Below are 22,285 nucleotides of genomic sequence, written 5' to 3'. Positions count from 1 at the left end.
CAGGGTCAGCCTCCTTAGTTTATCGCGATTTTTAATGGAATTGATGATCCCAGAGATAATCCATCCTTTTTTTTTACGAGCGTATTTTATAGTTTTAAAGGTTGTACAATTTTCAATCATAATTCTCCTGGTTTTAACAAAATTATTCATGCAAATATTTGGGTTATTACATTGCAATATATCGCCCTAATCAAAATTTATTAGACTGTCTGCTATTTTTTGAAAGTTAACAATTTTTTTAGTATTAATTTGTACCTTTTCCGGGTTACCATTATTTTTGTTTAAAAACTGCATGCTCAATAGTGTTGGGAAATGTTCTGTCAAACCACTCATTATAATATAAGAATTGACAATTATATCGTTGGCGGTAGTTTTTAAAAAGATGTGGTCTATGCAGGTTTTTGCATTTCCTGCTACCCGAGTAAAACCATTTATTTGACTAATGTAACCCATGTGATTTAGATAGTTGAGATATTCTGTAGAGCATTGAGTTACTTTATTCTCTATAATGTCAATATTTATATATCCACAAAAAACCTCGACTGGACATCTCCAAAAGTTTATTTCGAATAAAAGCCTTACATTATTGATAAATTGTGTTTTGTTTAAACTAGGAGAGTTATATAATGCGATTAGCCCTATTTTTACATTATTTTTAATCAAAGTTACTCTTAAAAATGTAGAGAAATTTACAGTTTTAATTTCGGACATTAAATTGCGAACATTATACTGGGTTTTTGACTTAATAATATCGATAGATATTTCTCAGCCATTTAAATTCCTAAAAAGCTCAAATTTTAAAAATCACTATAAGAGATCATTTTCATTAACCATCACAGCTAATCTAATCACAGCCTAATTTAATCTTCAATTATTAAAATGGTGAAAAGTCGTTTTTTTTTAATAGAACCCCCTATATTTTATTTTTGGTTCTAATCGGCAGTTAAAATACCTTTAATTTGTTATAACACATTCCTATATCTACATGGTTTTGGAAATAAATACTTATTTTCGTATAATTTGATATTTTAAATATTTTTGTATTGTAAATGACTTAGTTAGCTATGAAAATGTCGCAATGGTTTAATAAATGGTAGGGGAATTTTAAGGTATGACAGTGGTAGTGGCGAAGCGTGAACTTTTTTTTCGGGTAGACAAACAATAAAAATCGTTAATTAGAAAAAAATGTGTATTCAATATTATTCACTTTAATGAAATAGAAAATGAAAGCGCATGAAATATTAACTCAAAGAGAAAAATTATGTAGTGATATAAAAAAGAAAAAAAATAATTGCTACTAGCATAAAAAGATAGATAGATAAAAATAAATACTACTTACAAAAAAACACAACATAGGTATAACCATAACTTATAGATCCATAATATCCATTATTTTAAAATTAATTAAAATAAAAACACAACTAAAATACAATTGCCAATATAGAACAGTCGTTCATAAATAACCACTAAAAAAACCTTTTCTATACACCCAAAAATAAAAATACTAATTATTAAATTACTATAGCACGCGCCCGAACCAAATGCCCTTAGAACATTGAAAGGCTTTCAATGTTCTAAGCAAATGCCAAATGCAGATTCATCAAAACAAAACTGAAGATGTATTGCGGCCGACCAGATCAAGCGTGTCCATAAACAATAACCCTCAACAGTATAATAAAATAGCTGATCGACTTCGATAGACAAAAACTCGAATGTCTTTCCCGCGAGTAAATTTTGCATACGTAATAGGCTGAATGCTGATGCGGCCGGACCTCTGTCACCGGCTTGATGCGTATTTGGTTCGATTAGATGCTCCAAATTTCGGAAGACAAATATCAATGTGTCTTCCTGGGGCTCGTATACATTAATTGGGTGTCAGCCCTGCATTTTTATTTTAATTGGTGCGTCAGGCGCCTTAGATATTATAGCTGTTTAGATACTATGTATATAATAATAGTAAGGAGAGCGACTACGTTCTGTTAATTTTTTTTTAAATTTTAATTCAACAATGAAATAATTACGTGATAAATTAATGACAAATAACTGGATAATTTTGGGTAGACAGTGTCTACCTTGTCTACTCGTACGCTTCGCCACTGGACAGTGGCAGTTTTAGTTATAGTATTACCATTATGTTTTATAATAAACTTAATTTAAAAAAAAAAGGAAAATTTTTACAAGTATTCATATGATGTTTTAATGAGACTATTTGTTTTTGATGGACAATGTGCTCAAATAATAGCAAGAACAAATAGAAAATTTATTACATTATACCTAGATTTACAACCAATAATGATTTAAAAAGCCTATTTATACAAAATACAAAATACTTCATTAGTTATACGTAAAAGTAACAAGCAAGTATTATTATAGGAATTATTTTCGAAATGACTATCATTATTCTCTATAACATTCATAAAATTATTTTCTGGTGGATATATTCGTCGCTCTTCTAATTTTGCTTTCTTCGAAGTCTTCAAATCAAGTAATAACTCGCTGACGTTACTGTTCTTTGCTGTTTACTGGTGTTGCGTAAACCCTTTCCATTATATTATCCCAATGGTAGAGGTTCCAAAAAATTACTTACGACACTTAAGATTTCTACAAATTTGACAGAATTTAGTGGCTATAAGAATTCAAAATATTACTTGATTATCTTTTAAAAGACAAAATACATTGAAGCCAAATTTTTCTTGAAGATTTAAATCAGCCCAAAAATTATATCTTTTATTGAAAATTCCGTCTCTGGAAAATTTAGCTTTGCCGGTTCAAATTATTTTTCTTAGAAAGTCAGTGTCTTCATGAATATGGATCAAAATGTTTTCACAGAATTTTACCATGTGAGAGTCTTGGTTAGTTTCAAAGCGTGATTTTTGGTGAACTTGTATGAATGCATTTAATGATTGGCTAATATTTTTTGAATTGAATAATAAGACAAATCTAAATCACCCTTAGCACTTCTAACTAAAGTTTTATTTAATTCAAGTTTTAATTTAGAGCCATAATTAACAAAATTATTTATAACCTTACAAACTTTCGCCGATTCATTGATGGTAGATCGGGATACATTTTCTTGAATTTTATAGATGTTCTTGCTATTATTTGACTAAATTGTCCATGGAAAATAAACAGCCCCATCAACACAAGTTGATCCTAAAACACAATGTTAATATCTTAACTTAATATGTCACTGTTATTTATTAAACCATTGTGACATTTTTATTTCCAAGCAATTTACAAAATAAAAATGTTTAACATGATAAAATTTCATGAAAATAAATATTTATTTCTAAAAGGGAGCCTCGCCTATACCTAGTTTTATATGTTATATTATATTAAACGTATTTTAACTGTCAATATTTTATAAATGAATATTTCATTTGAAAAAATACATTTTCCGCCATTTTAGTAAATGAAAGATATTAATTTAATTTTCGACAACCCTGTATAATGCTGATTAATTGAGGCTATGGGAAGTTAATTAAGGTTGTCCCTTAAAGTGATATTTAAAATTTGAGCTTATTAGGAACCTAAATAGCTGAGAAATACACCATTTACTATCTGCTGGTTTTTAACAAAAAACACCTAAAATATGTTTTTTCTTGATTAACAAAGGTTCAAGAAGGGGACCAAAATATCTAAAAATATATGAGGTATTCCTTTTAAAAAATCAAAGGTGTTTTCATTTTTTTACATAAGCGGCAACGCTGCAATGCTAAAACTAGTTTAGACCGTTAGAGCATTGTCTGTTACCATGGCTACTAAATTTTCAGAAAAATGCTATATTCCGTATACGTATACAGGCGCTGATTCACGACCATGCCATCGGTCGTAAATCAACCTGTATTCACAAATTCAAAAGTTATGCATCACAATGAATTTCCGACAGTTTTTTTTTATCGGCAAAAATAGATTAGATACGTATTAATTGATTAGTTTTAATTAAGAAAGCGATTAAAATGCTTGTTACAAAAGCTTTATTATTCTTAAGATTTTTTTTAATAAATCTAAATAAAACTAAAATTTACAGATTGATAGTTTTTCTTAATAAAGGTACGGGAAAACCTTTTAATACCGCGTTTTTCCACCTCTAGCGTTTATGCAAGCTTGGAGACGCCTGCCCATACGTCTATAAAATTGTAGATATCCTGTTGAGGAATATTGTGCTATAACTTCCCGAGCAGCATGAATAAGCTCTTGTAGAGTCCTAGGTGGGTTTCTACGTACTGCCCCTGCCCTGGAAAGCCTATGGGATTTATGTATGGTGATTGTGCGGGCCAGTCCAAAAGCTTTGAATATGTCATGAATATGTGGGATATGACAAAGAGTCAGACTACCCATATATTACATTATACTTTACACATAACAGAAGTGAAGTAAATTAGAAGAAAGGCAAAGCCAAAAATTATAGATTAGCAGATTAGTACATAGCCCATGCTCTAAAAAAACAGGTCAAAATTTGGAGAAGGATTACACAGGAGAGATTAAAAAACTACATTGTATCATAAAGCCTAGCCAGATGTTTTTTTCAGATATATATACAGATAACTATTACTAATAATCAATTGTCACGTGCATTATACGTTAATATATTTTTAGGTATGTACCAAATTTAACGAAATTGGTAGCAAACTCCTCTCAAGAGGTTTTATTCAAATTGAAAAACGACATGCAGCTTGTTTCAAGAGAGTAAAAGCTGCTTTGCCAAGAAGAGAATCCGAAAGAAATTCGCATCCCATGGCGAGACATTGTGACATACTTCAAGGAGTAGAGACTCGACTGAGCATGCTGAATATGACTTACATGAGGTGTATGGAGAACAGACTTATTTGTTTTATTCCAGGAAAGGTAAACGTATAAAACTCATTATAAAAAATGTGTAATTTTTTTTTTTAGGTATTAGATGAAATTAAAATAATACTGGATTTGGTAGAGAGTAACAACTCACCGCCAAGGACACATTTGCTGCTTCAAGAATTAAGGGACTTGAGCAGTATGGCAATTGAGCATTTTGATGAGAATATTTTTCCTCGATGTAAAGAGCAGCTGGCGCAGCTAAGAGGTATTGATATAGTCGTCATAACGTCAATAAAAGTAATACTAATTCATTTAACAAAGACAAAAGCTGTTGAATGATGAAAAATCATATAAAAATTGTCCCCATAAAAAAACAACCTTGGCGATAATTAAATTTTTATAGAATTACTATTTTTGTTTCATTGCAGATTCTCCAGAGCAAATTCTAAAGGATCTAGAACTAGCTATGGCAGGTGGTCTGCCGCCTTTATCGAATGTTAAAGGTATATAAAACATTTTCAGAAGGTTTCGTTTCCTGAAATTTTCTGAAGAAATTTTATATACTATATTATTGAATATTTTCCATTTATCATTGAGAAAAAAAGTCAGCTTAAATCTTGCTTCAAAGTCGAATAAAAGATTTGAAAAATCATGAAAAATAAATTCATATGATACAAGGTGTTTTTTAATATTGCGAACAAATTCAGGGGCATGTTCCTTGAACCAAAGCAAGTAAAAAAGTTAATATGAACATATGTCGAAAACGTCTTAGATTTTACACTACAGGGTGTTATAGTTGAAAGAAAAAATCTAAAATTTTTCGATAAACTTGCAACATGTATTTTAGGCATGTATTTGAATGTTTTACCAGAAAAACTTCAAAAAGGAATGCTGAAAATAGAGTTATAAAATTAATACTTGATTAAGAGAATCAGATGTAGGCGTTATGGCTATCTACAATAATGGTTTTTATTTTTTTATGCGAAAAACGTGCATCGGACGAAAAATTATCAAGAGATTAGATATGCTCTAAAAAAAATAAAAAATTTTTCCTTTCCTTTAAAAAAAAAATCAGTTTAAACCCCGGATGTGTATAAATAACAAACTGTGTATAGGACAATCGCTATAAATGCTTAGAAACTGCGTACCAATTTTAAGAAAAATATCCAGGGGTATCAAATTTATCGAAAAAAGTAAGTTTTTTTCTTACAACTTCAACATCCCATAGTGTAAAATCTATGACCTTTAGAACATTTTATATTCATAGGAACTTTTTTGCTTGATTTAATCCAAGGGACACGTTCCTGAATTCTGTCGCAGTATCAAAAAAAAATCTTGAACAGTTGCCGTCAACGATAATCTATCTATTTTCTTTGACCTAGATGCGATATTTGAATTGTATCAATATTTACAAATACCAATATTTTTTATGCAAAACAATTTAAAGTAATTGTTGTGTTGACAAAATGAGGCCAATGTTAAACAAAAAATATGTATTTACAGTAATTCAATAACTATAATAAAACTTCTTTAATGGACTAATCTGCAGGTGTTCCGAACACATTTGCCAAGTATTCAGTGCAGGTTTGTTATAAGATGATCTTTTCAATCAAGTTAAATTTAATATTTGCAAGTATCTGATATTTCAATTAGTAAGAACTAATTTTAAGACTTCGCGTATTTTGTGCTTGTTGACATGGTATGCATATAAGTATTATCGAATCTCTTTCCGGCGCTCAGACTCTAAGGCTCTTATCATTTTTTTATTATTTACCTATGGGACTTATTGCTCCTATTATGTTTTCATCTGTTGTACGAAATTTAAAATATAAATTTTTATGGTAATTGTACAATTGAATTGGGCTAAGGAAGCTTTTAGGCAAGTCAAACCCAACACAAAGTTTACTGTAGTACAAAGTCTGCTGTCGACCGAAAGAATCATTTGTAAAAAAATAATAGACACAGTGACATGTTGTTAAGAGGTTGAATTAATCTGGCTGAGACCGAAATAAATGGATTTGAGGCTCTTCAGGATATAATGGAATTAATTTATATAAGTAATTTTTTATAGTAATTAAAATTTAAAAAAATTATATAATATTCATATGTAAAGTACCATAAAAAGAAACCGCCGTTTAACCAAAAATACTACAATGAATGTATTTAAAATTGGACCGTTCAGGAAAATCAAAGATTGTCATGCAGAATGAAAACTATGAGGTTAAATAGCAATTGAAGGAAAAAAATAGACGGAATATAAGGAATATATCAATTCTAGATTATCAGTTCAGTTCAAGTTCAACGTATTAAATAAATTGTTATGCTAAAATATTATTTTTTAATCAACTTAAACTTACTCAATTATATGTAACATATATTTATTTTATTATATTTAACATAACAAATATTATATAACAAAAAATGGAATAATATGGTTATATTTAGCACAGACCATAAACATTTTGTATTATTTTTTCTTGTAACCAATTTGACTTTTCTTTTTGTTGCATATATTTTCCATATATAATTCTATTTATTTAAATCTAAACAAACAGCCAACACCCGTGCTTTAAAGAAACGCCAGTCATCGCCGCTGTTCGTGAAAGTGTGCAGGAGAATCCGGGACAGTTAATTCTTTCGGCCTTTTACAGACTGGGCCTGCATACGAACAAGAGTCAGTTCAGAGATCCAACTGATGCAGGAATACAAAGTTAATGACCATAGATAACGCCATTTGTTCGCTGACTAGGATTCAGAGGGTTTGGAATTTTTGACGAAAAATAATCTTTAGTGATGAGCGCTACATAACCATGATAACCGATTTCTTTTGGACGAAATTGAATTGATTTGGATATGGATAACATGTGGTTCCACCAGTACGATAGATATTCTGTCTGGAAGATTTGAGAGTGCTTCAAGAATCTCTCGAGGAGGTGACATAAGTTGGACACCAATATTTCGACCCCGCTTGACTATTTCTTGTGGGTATTTCTGAAGTCATAGGTCTATAACAATAAACTGCTATCGACTGTTGCCCTTAAGGCCAACATAACCAAGACCATTCCTCATATTCAGCCAGATCTATGCGCCAGAGTCATTGAAAAATTGACTACTCGAATTCGAACCACTGTGAGAAGGCGCGGCGGATTTGAATGATATTATATTCCATGCATAATAGCATATATGAGTCTTTCAAATAAAAAAATAATTTCGTATAAATAAATATGTCACACGCTAGATTTGTTTAAAAAGGCTTTTTCAACTATTATATAATTTTGTAGTAATATTTGTGTTTTCTTAAAAATACTGTTGAGATATTGTTCAGAGAGGTGTTATAGAAAACGTTATATAACATACCGAGTAACACGGGACAAAGGAATAAATTAATAAGTTAAAAACATAACTCAACAACTTTTTTACTTGTCAAAATAAACAAACGAAGTTGAAGAAGTATTTTCATAGATTGGTGATGAGAATGGATCACAGAAAATAAATTATCGTTGACGACAACTATACATGATTAGTGTTGTGATTATATCTTAAACGACCCTGTTTTTGTTATTAGTAATCATGTATGTATTTCATTTTTATGAAAGACATTCTATAGTTTATTGCTACAATATATTTTTTAGGTATAATGTACAAAAATATTGCTTCTGCCACTAAGCAGGCCCCTGGAGTTTTGTTGCCCCAGCCTTTTCCACAACGAATCTCCAACGATATTCTTAAAGTCAAAAAAGTAATCAAAACTCACAAACATCATATCTCTTACTTGGCTCAAACCAGTAAGAAATTGTGGGTAAAGGTAAGGATTTGAATAACATTTGAATATTATTTATCCAAGATCAATAGTTAAAATATTGAAATTAAACACATCTGATTTTAGTTTGGAAACAACAATTAATTTCTCTAAAATACAGAAATTCATGGTAGTATATCGAGCTTCTAGTGGTTCTTGCAAAGTGCGGGTGGATTGTCGGACATAAGTACAAAATTTTCATAAGTACAAATGTAACCCCTGGGTTCGGCACAGCCTCAGCCTTCTTAAGTAAGAACGTAAACTAACCTTTATTCAACGGTAAAAAAAAATAGATTTTAATCTCTGGAGCTCCAACGGGACACAAGGATTGTTTTCGTATAATCTATTCCTTATTTAAACATTTAAGCTTATTATGAAGCTTAAACATTTTGAACCTCACTATTGAAATTCTTGAAGCTAATTGCCAGTAATATTGGGGTTTCGTAATGTCTGAAGGCGAATTTGCGGATCATGTATAGGTTCTGCTGCTCTTGTTGGATTACCATTTTCTTTTAGTAGTTTTTCTCACATTAATAGTCTCTCTGCCTCAACCTACCAAGGCATATTGCTCTTGGTAGAATTTACAACTTCTGCCACGTCGCAGATCTCGACAGCTCTCACTATGTTTCACTATTAAGGTTTTGTCTTTGCACATTTACTATATTGCATTCACAATTAAAACAAATTAACACAAAACTGGGCCTAAAAATTATACTGAATACACTTTTTAGTTTTCAAGTTTGGTTTTTATAAAAGGCAAAAACACAAAATGTACGCATCACAGAAACTTTTAATAAAACGACAAAGGTTACATGTTTCGCCTGAGTAGAGCATCATCAGACCATAACATATGTTAACACCTAACATATGTTAGGTATTTTGATATGTTGGGTGTTTTGCGTATAGTAGGTACCTATTTTTTTGCTTACCTCATAATTTTGAAAGTATTTTGGTTGGAGGTTCAAATTACAGGGTATTTTTGAGATGACTGCCCAGTCATCTTCAGCTGAGTGCGCTCATACTAGGATTTAGATTTGTTGCTAAGCGATAAAAGAGTTTCCATAAGTAAAATAGAAATTCCATAAAATAATTCCACTATTAAAAATAATATGATAAAATTAACATATGTTTAGATGTTTTGTGTATTGTTATGGTCTGATGATGCTCTAGTCGGGCGAAACATGTAACCTTTGTCGTTTTATTAAATATTTCTGTGATGGTGTAGATTTTGTGTTTTTGCCTTTTATAAAAACCTTTGGAAAGATGAATTTTTGAAGTTATCAAATTTGGTCTTGAGGATTTTAAACTATTTATTTAATATCAAGAAGAATAACTTAATGAGATAAAGGTGGTAATGTGTATATTTAAAGGAAGGTCCGACAAATAATAAATACGATTTATCTTGGAAAAAGAGTTTACTTAAATAAGCTAAGAATTTTTGAAATAAGCTGAAAATAAGAAATTTTAATTTTCAGATGCGGAAGCAGAAAGACAGACTACGCATTCAAGAGACGAAAATACGTGACCAGGAGCGCAAACTCCAAGAACAAAGTACGAAAATAGCAGAACAAGAGGCCACAATAATTGACATGAAAAAACACATGGACGAGTGGGATCAAAAGTACAAAGATCTTACTTCCGAACTTGTCCGAGCCAAAGATGAAATTTTATTAAAAACATCCCCCATTAGCAGTACCCATCCAATGTTACCAAATTCGCTATTGAGCCGAAATATATTGCCCACGACAGCACCCACACCATCATTTAAATCTAATATCAAACCGCGAATCGCCAATATATTACCCAAAAGCTATTTGGGATTTGATTTGGAGCGGAAAAGAAAATCTTCTGCTAGTCCCGAGGTGCCGCTGAAACGTAGTAGAAGTCCAAGCATGCCCGGAGTTCTACCAAGCCAGAATTGTTTAAGAAATTTAGACAATGTTACCATAAATTTACCGAATTTAGAGAATTTCGAAAGTGAAACTAGTAAATCGGGTCGGGAAAATGAATCAGAAAGTAAACTGCCAGAGACGGGCAGTATATTGGGTCCATTTCTTGATGGTTTGTTGAAAGGAAAAGCTAGAAAACGGAAAATGACAGATGACATTGATTTAAAATAGATAGAAAATGCTGTCGTACTTGCAAATCATCTAATGCAACTAAAAGCTTTTCTATGTATAGGGTCTTGGACTAGTGTGACAGAATACCTATTTTTTTGTTTACCTCATAATTTTGAAAGTATTTCGGTTGGAGCTTCAAAAGAGCTAATTGCAATAATTGCATTCATACAATTATTTAATTATTAAGTATAGCATGGTATTTTTTGACTGCCCAGTCATCTTCGGCTTATTCAAAAGTGCGCTCATATTAGGTTTCCCTTTGTTACTAAGCGATAAAACGAGTTTCCATCAGTAAAATCGAAATTCCATAAAATAATTCCATTATTAAAATTAATATTGTTAAAAATACAGATAGGCAAAAACATTCTCTCATTATATCTCTTGTAAGAGACATTGATAATTGAAATGAAGAGTACCCTTATCTATAGTGAATTGAAAAAAGAAATAAAAGATGTCAATAAAAATTTTAAAAGGTACTGAGCCTTGAGACCCATTATTTTTAAGTTTAAAATCATTTGAGAAGTCGGCTTTGAAAGCAACTTGAGTAAATGTCAAGTAGGTATATTTATTTTAACCTTTATCGGTTAGTTTTAATATTATGAGGCTTTTAAGGATAAAATAGGAATTTTGCCACATCGAGCTCGAGTCTCGTGCTTCCAGCTAGTTTGGTTTATTCTAACTATCCAAAACCTTTAAATACACCGTTAACTACCCTCTTAGTACTTTACTTTAGGAGTTAAACAGAAACATTGTAAACCTTGTTGGAGCGAATGCTGCGTATTTTTACTAACTTATAACAAATTAATTACAATTTTTACCACATAAAAGTAAATTAAAAATAATAATTTTCTTATATTTTATTATATTATATATTAATTTTTTTTTATTATATTCATTTATTCCGACAAATTTCTTTAGTAGTTTAGCTATCGGTCGTTTCATCTAAGAAAATAAACATATAAATTAAATTCTTGGCGCTTTGTCTCTTTGGAGACATTGCTGTATTACTCACAAAAAGCAACAATGTATGAAAAATGTTAACAACAATATCGTTTTTTATTTCCGAACTTCCAAGAGAGGTAAACTTAAAAGTATAAACTTGAAATGTTATTATACTGTTTGAAATTTGGAGTTTTTAGTTATAGGTATCTTTGTAAAACGCCTTCGTTTCAATTATTCTTCTTTTGTACCAACAGAAATCTTAAAAACGACTTTAAAGATAAAATATGTTGAAAAATAAAAAATTGTTTGAAAATGAAAGCGTAAATACACTGTAAATATTTTAACGCTTTCATTTTCAAACAGGCGTTTTATAAATAAATGACGGAATGTGCGGATAGGGATGTTCATATATAGAGAATATGTTATTCAGTGATGAGTAATCCTTTCATGAACATCATGTCGATCTGTTGCAGTTTGTTACTCAACCTAAAAAATACGAATTTAAATATTGCAATTAAAAAACTCTCAAAAGATTAATGTATGGGCCAGCATTTTTATTTTTATCATATGGAATTTTCATAGGCAGTCATGAACATACCTTTAATTTAGATGAACTACTAAGGTACATGAAACTCTGAACAATATATATATATATATATATATATATATATATATATAAATATATATATATATATATATAGTTTTTATTTTATATATATATATAGTTTTTTTATCAGGCACAATTTTTAAATTGCATAAAATAGGTACATGCATATTTATATATTTTCTCAAGTAAATATGGTGACTTAATAGTGAATTTGAATTTGTAAAGCGGTAGGTTGTTCTGTACACAGCTCTTCTAATCGACCGGCGTGCCGCCTCGAAGGCTACTAGCCTTGGATAAACTAAGAGACATTCTGGTTTGAAAGACGATGTATACTGTAGAGGTTTGAGATATTTAGTCCCAGATATATGAACCTATTGCGTCTGAATCCTAGACACGCGGTATGATGTATGACAGCTTCATTCTCCTCCCAACACTTGTAACTTACCTTTTGCTTTGCCTTTCTTGAGTATGCATGCTCTGTCGGTATATGATTTTAAATTTAAAGAAACGTTTAGAGGTATGAGAATTAAAAACAAAATATCTCTATATTGAACTAGTCAATATTTTCGTATAACTCCTACACGACATTAATGTGCTTCGGTGCAATTCTCTTGTCTTCTAGCACTTACTACAACTTGGCTAATGGAACATTATCATACGCTTTTTGAAGGAAAATAAATACCAAATGTGCCCTCCTATTATGTTCGAAATGCTTTTCTATTATTTGTTTTAAATAGAACATTGTCTATACAAGAATTTTGTGTACAAGTCAGCCCGATCATCTTCAGCATCTTCCCAACAATCTTAAATTCGGCTTTAACAAATTAACAACCAGAAAAAGTAAAATAACCTACTAGGATCATTTATACAGGGTGTCCCGAAAGTAATGGGACGTAGAACAACAATAGATTACTTACGTCAAAATAATGTGATTGAGGTCAACTTGCCTTATCCTAACTTTAATAGTAACTGAAATACAGGTGGTCAAAGTATTATTTGATTTGTCGTTTTTTTCTCATAGGTCCTGAACCAAATGACATACTGACGTGAAATTTAGAATATACGTCTTTTAAAAAGGAAAATAAAATATCCTATACAGTTTTCGGTAGAGGGCGCACGTTGTGTTAGTTTTTACTTTTCTAAAACTCCTAACTTTTTTGCAGCTCCGTGTATTGGTTTGAAAAGTAACAAAAAGATTTTCTGTTTTAATATTCCATAAAAAATGTATACTTTATTAAAGTCGCTAGGAGCAACCATTTTTGAAATAATCGCACTTTTAGGTTTTCATAACATGTGAATGACTTAAATTTACTAGATTTTTAGCAATGCAATCCTAAATAAAATAAAATTATAACCTAAGATTATTGATATTTATGTAAAATTAGAACAGTTACTAAATAAAAAAAAATATTACGACTTTTTTGTTAATTCTTATATCATAACCAAAGTAAATGATATTTATTTATTTTTTGTATATTTTATTTTCAAACAAATACCAAAAACAATAATAAACAAAGAAACATACAAGTAACGATACTATAACAACTGTTCAAAATGCCCTCAATTAACAATTGACTGCCGTATTTTAAAAAGAAGATCCTCATTATTTTATAAAATATTTACAGAATTTACAATTTTTACATTTAGTTCATTTAGATTATTAATCTAAATAATCTAAACTATAATAATCTAGGACTATCATAAAAATTGAGTTCAAATATCCCCAAATACAGAAGTCCATGGGGTATAAGTAAGTAAAGCCATCTAGATGATTTACATTAAAATCAATTACTATATACTGCAACACATATGTGAACTACTGAATTAATAAATTAAAAAGAATTAAAATTATTTCTTAGCAGTATATACCCATGCTCGGCGCTGCCTGAGGTTAGGTAAGAGATTCTTCCATGACTTTTATGCTTTTTAATTTATGGTTCCTTCTTTTTGTTTTTTCGATGAGATTTTCTTACATTTTGCAGTAGTTATAAATATTTTCTAACAAAAAAACGATAAGTTAAATAAACTCTGAGAAGAAAAATGTATTACTTTTTATATCATGGCAAAATCGCCATTAAAAAAATAATAATACGCGTTCCTAAAGTCCACAGCCTGGGGGGAGGAAGAGGATGGTCAAACTAGAAAAAACGTATATGAGGGAAGGGAGGTTTATTCCCAAATCGGACAGCCATACGGGAATTTTTTGAAACTCCTGCCAATTAAAGACTTTCCTACAGGACTTCCAAAACGAAGAGGAAGGCCTTCTGGAATTCGCATTGGCGAACATAGAGCAAGAAAAGATCCAAAACAGCCTAAAATTAGCAGATGTCTTTTATGGACGCTTCCTAAAGCGGAGAAAGTGACCTGAGTTAGGTGCTTGTTACACATAACTTAGTTTCTTATCTACTTCTTTGCCCAAATCTCTCACTGAACTGCAGTTAAGTAGCCGGGAGCTATTGAGGTTATAAGGAAACAAAATCTCTTGGTTTGGAAGGAAATAATGTTTTTCCACTTTTCGAGTTGTTTCAGTGTTTGTCCATTTTGCATAGTCTTAAAGCTTCCCTTTATAAAAATGTCATTAAGGCAAAAAAAGAAGTGATTATCCCACTGAGTACAATGGCTCGTGGTGCTATAACGTCACGTGGCTTGTCAGCAACTAAAGTCTACGTTTCCGGAATACTGCGTTCTTTGCCTTCAAATGAATATTGTGTATCACCAATGGACACACTGGATATATTTCAATTACCAATTTGTCAAACCTTGATCTTAAGGTTAGCCAGAATAAAATTTTAGTAAGATCAGTTAATTGTTTTAAAAAATGGAATTCCCAGCATAAACATTATGTTGAGTGAGATAATTGAAAGTCGTATACCTGTCATAAATAGGGATATTTCTTATAAAAAAATTTAACTTCAGAACATATAACTGAGCTTGTTGATTTGTTAAACGAGATTCAAGGCTGCTTGCCACAAAGTACTAAAGGTATTGGTATTTGGAACGAAAAGTTCTGAGGAAAATAGGTAACGATCTTGTAGAAAACAACATAGTCCAAGAGTAAAATTTGCCATCAGCAAGTCTTATTTTGAAAAAGAAAAATAATAAGAAAAGAAAGATACTGGAGAAAAATACTGGAGGATATTAGATGGTAGAGTATACTATCGTTTAAATTAAAAAACCCTTAAAAGATAGATTTCCCTTGCCTCGGGCAGATGTTTCGGAAAAACTTAAAGAGCTGCTGCTATTTAAGTCTTGATTTAGCAAATGCATACCATCAAATTAAGATGGATACAGTATCGATTTCGAAAACAGCTTTTGTGCAACCAGATAGACATTACGAATGTCTGTGTTTGCAAAGCAACCAGAGCACTTAAATCCCATTTAAAAACTTGCAGAATGTAATATCTAAACGTATATTTTTATGTAAGCAGTACAATCGGCCAAGTTGGGTCCTGTTCTTAATTTGTTGGACGAAGCTATAGTATACTTGGATGGAAATAGTACGTGACAGTGAATCTTGTTAAAAATTGGCAGAATATTGTAAAAATTTAACAATTAAAAAACAGGTACCTACCTTAAGAGCAAATGGCCAGGTCGAAAGGTATAATAGAATAATTTTATAGTCAGCTAGCACTGATGAAGAAGATATAGATGGGATGAACAAGTATAAAAATTCAACAACAAAAATATCGCCTTATAAACTTATTTGGATATACGCCAAAAGATGTAGCAAATGCTTTATTGATTTATTGAACAACGAGATCATTGAACCAAGGTTTGATGACAATTTACAAGAAACTAGAGAAATGAGCTGTAAAAGGATTATTGACCAACAAAGCAAAAGTAGAGCTCCATTTGATACGAAACGTTGGAAGAGCAAGAAGTTTGCCAAGCGAGATCTTGTTCTAGTAAGAAATGTACAGACGTGTACGAATGTAAGGTAAAAGTATGAAAGTTTTGCCAAAATACAGTGAGCCTTACGAAATAACAAAAGTTCTCGACAATGACATATTGGTTATTAAAGACTTGAGTTGTTCTGTTACAAAAGAAGTCCAGGGACATAGTGGCATTGGACAAGCTTAAATCTTATAAAGTAAAATTAAGCTTCGATGAATCCGAAGTGGAAAATATTTAACAAAATAAGTTTCGATCGATCAAGTCGATTTTTAGTTTTTCTTCAAAAAATTTTTTCTTCAAATCTTATATAGCAACTTTCTGGTTGATTAATAAATATAGATATAAATAAGATAGATATAAATAATAAATATAGAATAAGAATAGGCATAAATACTAGAATTATGTTATATTAACTGGATATAATATAATAATTGGACAATATGACAAAAAAGGATAAGCTAAAATAGAAGTAACATTAAATTTACATAACACACTATTAATAAGTTCAAATAATATAAAAAATGTGTTACTAAGCAAATGTGTTATAATTTACAAATATCAGGCAGATAAAATTCCAAATTTTGACAGAAATACCATTACTTCTTGCAAAAGTCTTCTCTTTTCTCTTTCAAAATGAATAAGACTCATATGCTCATAAAAAAAATTGCTGGAATATACATATAGATTTTGCTATGAGCTATTGGTCATTTATACAGATTTATCACATAACACCAAATATTAAGGGAATATGCACATCTACAGAATAACTTATTCGCAAGGGACTGTACCTTTTGGCTTGAGATCCACATGTATTTAGTCGAGCGTAATGGGTTATTCTGTTCATAATTGTGAGTGGTTTGGGAAGAAATATTTTGAAATAAGTATGGTTGATGTTCTCTGCAAATACTACATTGTCACCTTTAGAAAGCGACCTCGTAAACATGTTTTATTATAAGCGTTGATTGACTATACTTTTTACTTTGAAACTCACATTTATTTAACAAGATTAAAATACATATTTTTATATGTATTTTAATCTGGGGTGGTTTGCTGACTTAGGCGGAGGTGGAGGGATGGTCGGAGCAGGGAAGACTATTTAGGAAGATACGCAACCTTATGGACGAAAATGTACCTGACAATGGGATGACGACACCGTCGCGTCGGTATAGATGAACCTGAGAATTTATCCAAAGACGTGTGCCAACAGCCACTGTCTGCCTGCTTTGCATCATTTGCTTTGAAAACTCGGGCGCTTTGAGCTGATATCTAAATCTACTAATGTTTTCCACACGTGTACTTTGAAAAATTATTTGTTTTGTTGACATTTTGGATAATAATTATTGATTTATTATCTTTAGTAGCGTAGTTAAAAGCTGCTTCTCTTGCATAATATATACCTTTATGCTGGCAACAAATCAAAATAAGTATTGCTAATAGCAGACGTCATAATAAAAAAACAAACAATAATGTAAGATTCTTTAAATCCCAGATTTGAAATCAAATACCGTTGATATTTTTTGGGAACACACTGCTAAAAAATCAAGGATATGCGAAAATAATTTTTTTTAAATTATATTTACGTAAAAACATACCAAACAAAAATACTAAGAAGAAATGTACGGATATGTGGTATCTTGGAAAGGCTTATATACAGGGTTGCCCATCGAAAACAGTCCAGCAAGGTTTGAGCCTTTTTTTTTAAAAATGCTTGGACCCATCGATTTTCGAGGGACAATTTTTTTACTTTCAACTCCTTAACATCAAACAACAAAACAACACCACAACCCCTTAGCGGGGACGTCATTCACCGTTATTTTTTAATTGGGAAGAGGTGTATTATGATACGTCCTTTGAAAGGGCATTCAAAAAATTGTTTTTAAACTATCAAAAGTCAGTCAACAATCCGACTTTATCTTCAGTAGACAAGTTAATGTGAATTATTCAATAAAAATGGTTTATTATTGCGGAGAGAGTAAAAATTATTGAATTATACTTTATAAACAATCAATGTGCAAAACTAACAGCAACTTTGTTTAATAAGAGACATGCAGATAAACACGTACATTATGGTTACATCCTAGAGTTAGTGGAAAAATTCAGGGAAACCAGTTCGGTGCCGAATAAAAAACGGTATATTGAAAATCCAGTGAGAAATACCGCCGTTTACAGTTTTGTGAAATAATGTCCGAACTAATTTTAAATAATCCCAACTATCTTTTAAATGTTTATTTCTGAGACGAATGTTTATTTTTTCTAAATGGCACTGTCAATCGTCATAATTGTCGGTACTGGTCCGACATGAATCCAAGGATCTACCACCAGGTTAAAAATTTAAACAAAAAAACGGTTTTCTAAAATCAAAAATCGACGAGTGCGAGCGTTTTTGTTTTGTAAATTAAGAACTAAAAACTAGTCCTAAAAGTATTAAACAATAGTATTGTTTCAAAATCTTTGACAAGCTGTCATACTGGGTTCGAGCATTTTTAAAAAAGGGCCTCAAACCTTGCTGGACTGTTTTCGATGGGCCACCCTGTATAATTCGTGTTTTTTTTCACTAAATAGAGTTTAGACATTTATTATAGAATGTTCACAAAATATGTTGTTATAAATATTAAATTTAATTTAATCTATTATTTTGTTTCAATTTTTCTTTTAGATACTAAAATCGTAATATTATCAATATTACGATTAGCTAGTTATATGAGTTTATGAATTATGAGAATAAGCTAGTTATATTTCTGATCTAATTTGTTTTAAAAAAATATAGGTTTACAAAAGCAAATTGAAAACTATGTAATGAGTATTAGATCAATACCTCAGAGGTAGTTTTATAAAGAATGTATTTTACTTATTCCAGTCAATTAATCTAGTTAAGGATTTTTTGATCATGGATTATTTCAAGTAATTCAGATTTAAGTTCTTGTAATAAGAAATAGCTGTAGATACAAAGCAAAGTCAAGTGTTCAACAGTTTCGAATTGTAATTTTATATAATATTAATATTAGATTGCACAAATCATTCGGCAGTGGAATTTGTGAAAATGTCCAAAACTTTTCATAATTGGATGATAGTCAGACCAGTGAAGTTTTAATTTCAGATATTGAAGCCAACAAAAATGTAACTTATTGTTATTTCGAAATTGCATCTACAAGCAATATAAGTAGTTTCACTTCTTCCAATCTAAAAATATCGAATAATTGAAAAAAAAACCGTAAGTTTGGAAACGTGTTATAATGTAATGTTTCTGGATATTTCTCAAAAATCTTAATAGAGAAAACGAAATGTGAAAAAAATGGTGATAATTTTTTGAAAAAAGGATAAATCAGAAAAAAGCAATAAGAAAGAAATATTTTAAATTCATAAAAATTACTAAATCAAATAATTATAGTTTTATTCGTATTTTCTTTAATAAGATCACCAGAATTTTTTTTAAATTTATATCAAAAGAATAATCATTCAATGAATTTATAATATTTATAATACAATTTATAAAATATTATTAGATAAAACAAAAATAAATATACTAAACTATACTATGTTCATGGCAAATTGACGCTAAATATTTACAGTTATTAATTAAGATTTTGATTTGAACGGAAAATGGAAAACTCAACACCTTATTAATAAATCTTAAAAAAATCTAATTATAAACCTCAAAAATTATTCATTCATCTATAAGAACTAAACCCAGGTCTTATAAAAATTGTTTCTCGATTTCTATGAAATCGACTTTCTATTTTTCTTTCTTTTACTTATTTAAGGAAATCTTAAATCAATTTATTAATTTTATGGTCTTTAAGTAATAACTAGTTAGGATTCAGTCTCATGTCAAATTATGGTTTTTGCCCTATATTAAACTAACTGATATGACTCAGACTCCTGCTTAGACCCTCTTTTTGTCAACACCAGCACAACAACAAAACAAATAAATTCTTACATATTACATAGTTTTACAGATCACTATCCAATTATGGTCAATATATCGGAGCACAACACTCAAAATTCTCTTTTAACAAATAAACAAGATAAATATACCGAAAGACAAATACATGACCTGAATATATTAAAAATAACCTTAATAATCGTTGACTGGAACCTGGAAGGAGGGTACAGACATTCAAGACTCCGAAGACGCTATAAATATTTTTGATAAGAAACTTCGAAGGCATCTCAAAGAATAAAATAGTACAGAAACACTAAAAAGAGAGTAAAGGAATGGATCACAAGAGGATTGATTGCCTCAATAAAACACAGGAATAGACTGCATAAGGACCTACAAAAACACTACGATTATGAATAATATAACACTTACAAAGCCTGTAGAAATCATTTAAATAAACTAATAAATATAACAATGTATACATTTTACAATAAAAAATAGTAACAAGAATGATATTATGGAAAAAAATATATACATATATATATATATATATATATATATATATATATATATATATATATATATATATAAATAATATAACCGGTGGAGGCACGGATAGAAAAAAGCAGCACAATGGTTATTAAGGAGTTCAAGACCAACCTTTTAACGATCCTCTGGTGATGGCAAACATTTGCAACAAATACTTTGTGAATGTCAATATAGAATTAGAAAAAGAAATAAGCGCTCTTGCTACCATACAGATAAGACCCAAACCACAGTTCCAACTTGTCCATGTTTTTAAAATCAGCAAAGAACTAAATCCATATATATCATCATTAAAATCGGATCAGTAGTCCAGGGATGTAACCAGCAGAATATTAATAATTCACCCTTTTATTGTTTTACCCTTACAACACATAGTTAATACAATCTTTAAAACGAGAAAGGTACCAGAACACTTTAAAGTCTCCTTAATAACTCCAATTCATAAGGCCAAATCCCGAAATAAAATTCAAAATTATTGACGAGTTAGCCTAGTAAATAATCTAGCCAAAATATTTGAACAAGCATTAAAGGGTAGACTGTTACATTTTTTCAACGAAACTAAAATCTTATCGTCGAGACAATATGGATTTTTAGAAGGAAGAGGGACCACCAATGCTATAGAGTGGCTTACCTCAGAGATCGCCAAAGGCCTTGACGATCAAGTGAAGGTTATAGTGGTTTTCATGGACCTTGCTAAGCCTTTTGTCAGAGTGTCTCACCAAAAGTTCCTTGATGTTAGTGAACATTATGGAGTGCGACACATTGTGTTGGAAGTCGTTGAAAGTTATTTATCCTCTAGAAAGCATTACACTAAAGTAAATAACAATTTAAATTCCCCAGAAATAATTAAAATTGGCGTTCCTTAAAGAAGTATAGTAGGACCTATTTTTTTTATTAGCTATATAAATTTATTACTTAAACTAATTCTTAACTTCTTGCAGTATTTGTCGTTTATAGTGATATAACATATAAAATTCAAGTACATTTCTTACTGGCTCATGCCAGTATTTGAATATTTGATTCATTTTGAACATTTAATTAAATAATAATAAAAAATATCAAAAATATGGTTTCCTTGATAAACAGGGAAGAATTTTTTTTCATTATAATGGCGAATTTGTTTTTGTTATGGGCGCCATATTGGAGTTTTGCAATTTTAAATAACAATTTTAATAACAATTACAATTTTAATAACTTTTTCGACAGTGTATCACATTTGTATTTCCAATACGTAATTTTGTTAAGAGCTCCCTGAGCGAAAGACATATAGATATATAATTTTATAGCGGTAATCCTAAATCCTCATTCGAAATATAAGATACCTCATTATAGAAAATATTTGGAATTTATAATATTTTATTATAAAAGGAAACTATATTTCGGAACTTTCTTCTAATTATACCACCTCACATCTTCTACCGTTTCCGAGATCTTCATAATACTTGTTCTTATTTTTGGACATCTTGTATAACCGTAATGCGGGGTCTTTAAACAAAGTGTAGTGTTTATGTTTAAGTGCACGATAAAGAACAAAGAACAAATGCCAAACCATCTTTGATTACAGAACTGGTTCGAGCGATTGATGGAAACTTAAGGAAAACCGTAAATTCACAATTAGTGCTCTCGCTATGGAATTTCCCCAAATCTCACGATCACTAACTCATGAAATTGTTACCGAAAAACTGAAATTTCGTAAACTT

At 30.4% G+C, this 22,285-nt stretch overlaps 1 protein-coding gene across 3 annotated transcripts in view; it reads left to right on the top strand.

Moving 5' to 3' along the window:
- LOC126743850 (F-box only protein 28) overlaps window positions 1–12,199 on the top strand; it is a 73,831-nt gene extending 61,632 nt beyond the window's left edge. For 2 of the 3 annotated variants that reach the window (XM_050451085.1, XM_050451102.1), the window contains exons 2-6: window positions 4,600–4,848; window positions 4,897–5,062; window positions 5,226–5,300; window positions 8,430–8,602; window positions 10,072–12,199. In XM_050451085.1, coding sequence (XP_050307042.1) covers window positions 4,600–4,848; window positions 4,897–5,062; window positions 5,226–5,300; window positions 8,430–8,602; window positions 10,072–10,716 — 1,308 coding nt within the window. In that variant the 3' untranslated portion in view covers window positions 10,717–12,199. The remainder of the gene's footprint in view (window positions 1–4,599; window positions 4,849–4,896; window positions 5,063–5,225; window positions 5,301–8,429; window positions 8,603–10,071) is intronic. The other variant, XM_050451093.1, reaches the window with a different exon arrangement.
- Window positions 12,200–22,285: the final 10,086 nt, after the last annotated feature.

This window comes from Anthonomus grandis, chromosome 1, assembly GCF_022605725.1.
Source record: "Anthonomus grandis grandis chromosome 1, icAntGran1.3, whole genome shotgun sequence".
NCBI classification, from domain to species: domain Eukaryota; kingdom Metazoa; phylum Arthropoda; class Insecta; order Coleoptera; family Curculionidae; genus Anthonomus; species Anthonomus grandis.
The sequence above is the reverse complement of the archived record's forward strand: the minus strand, read 5'-3'. Positions and strand labels throughout refer to the sequence as shown.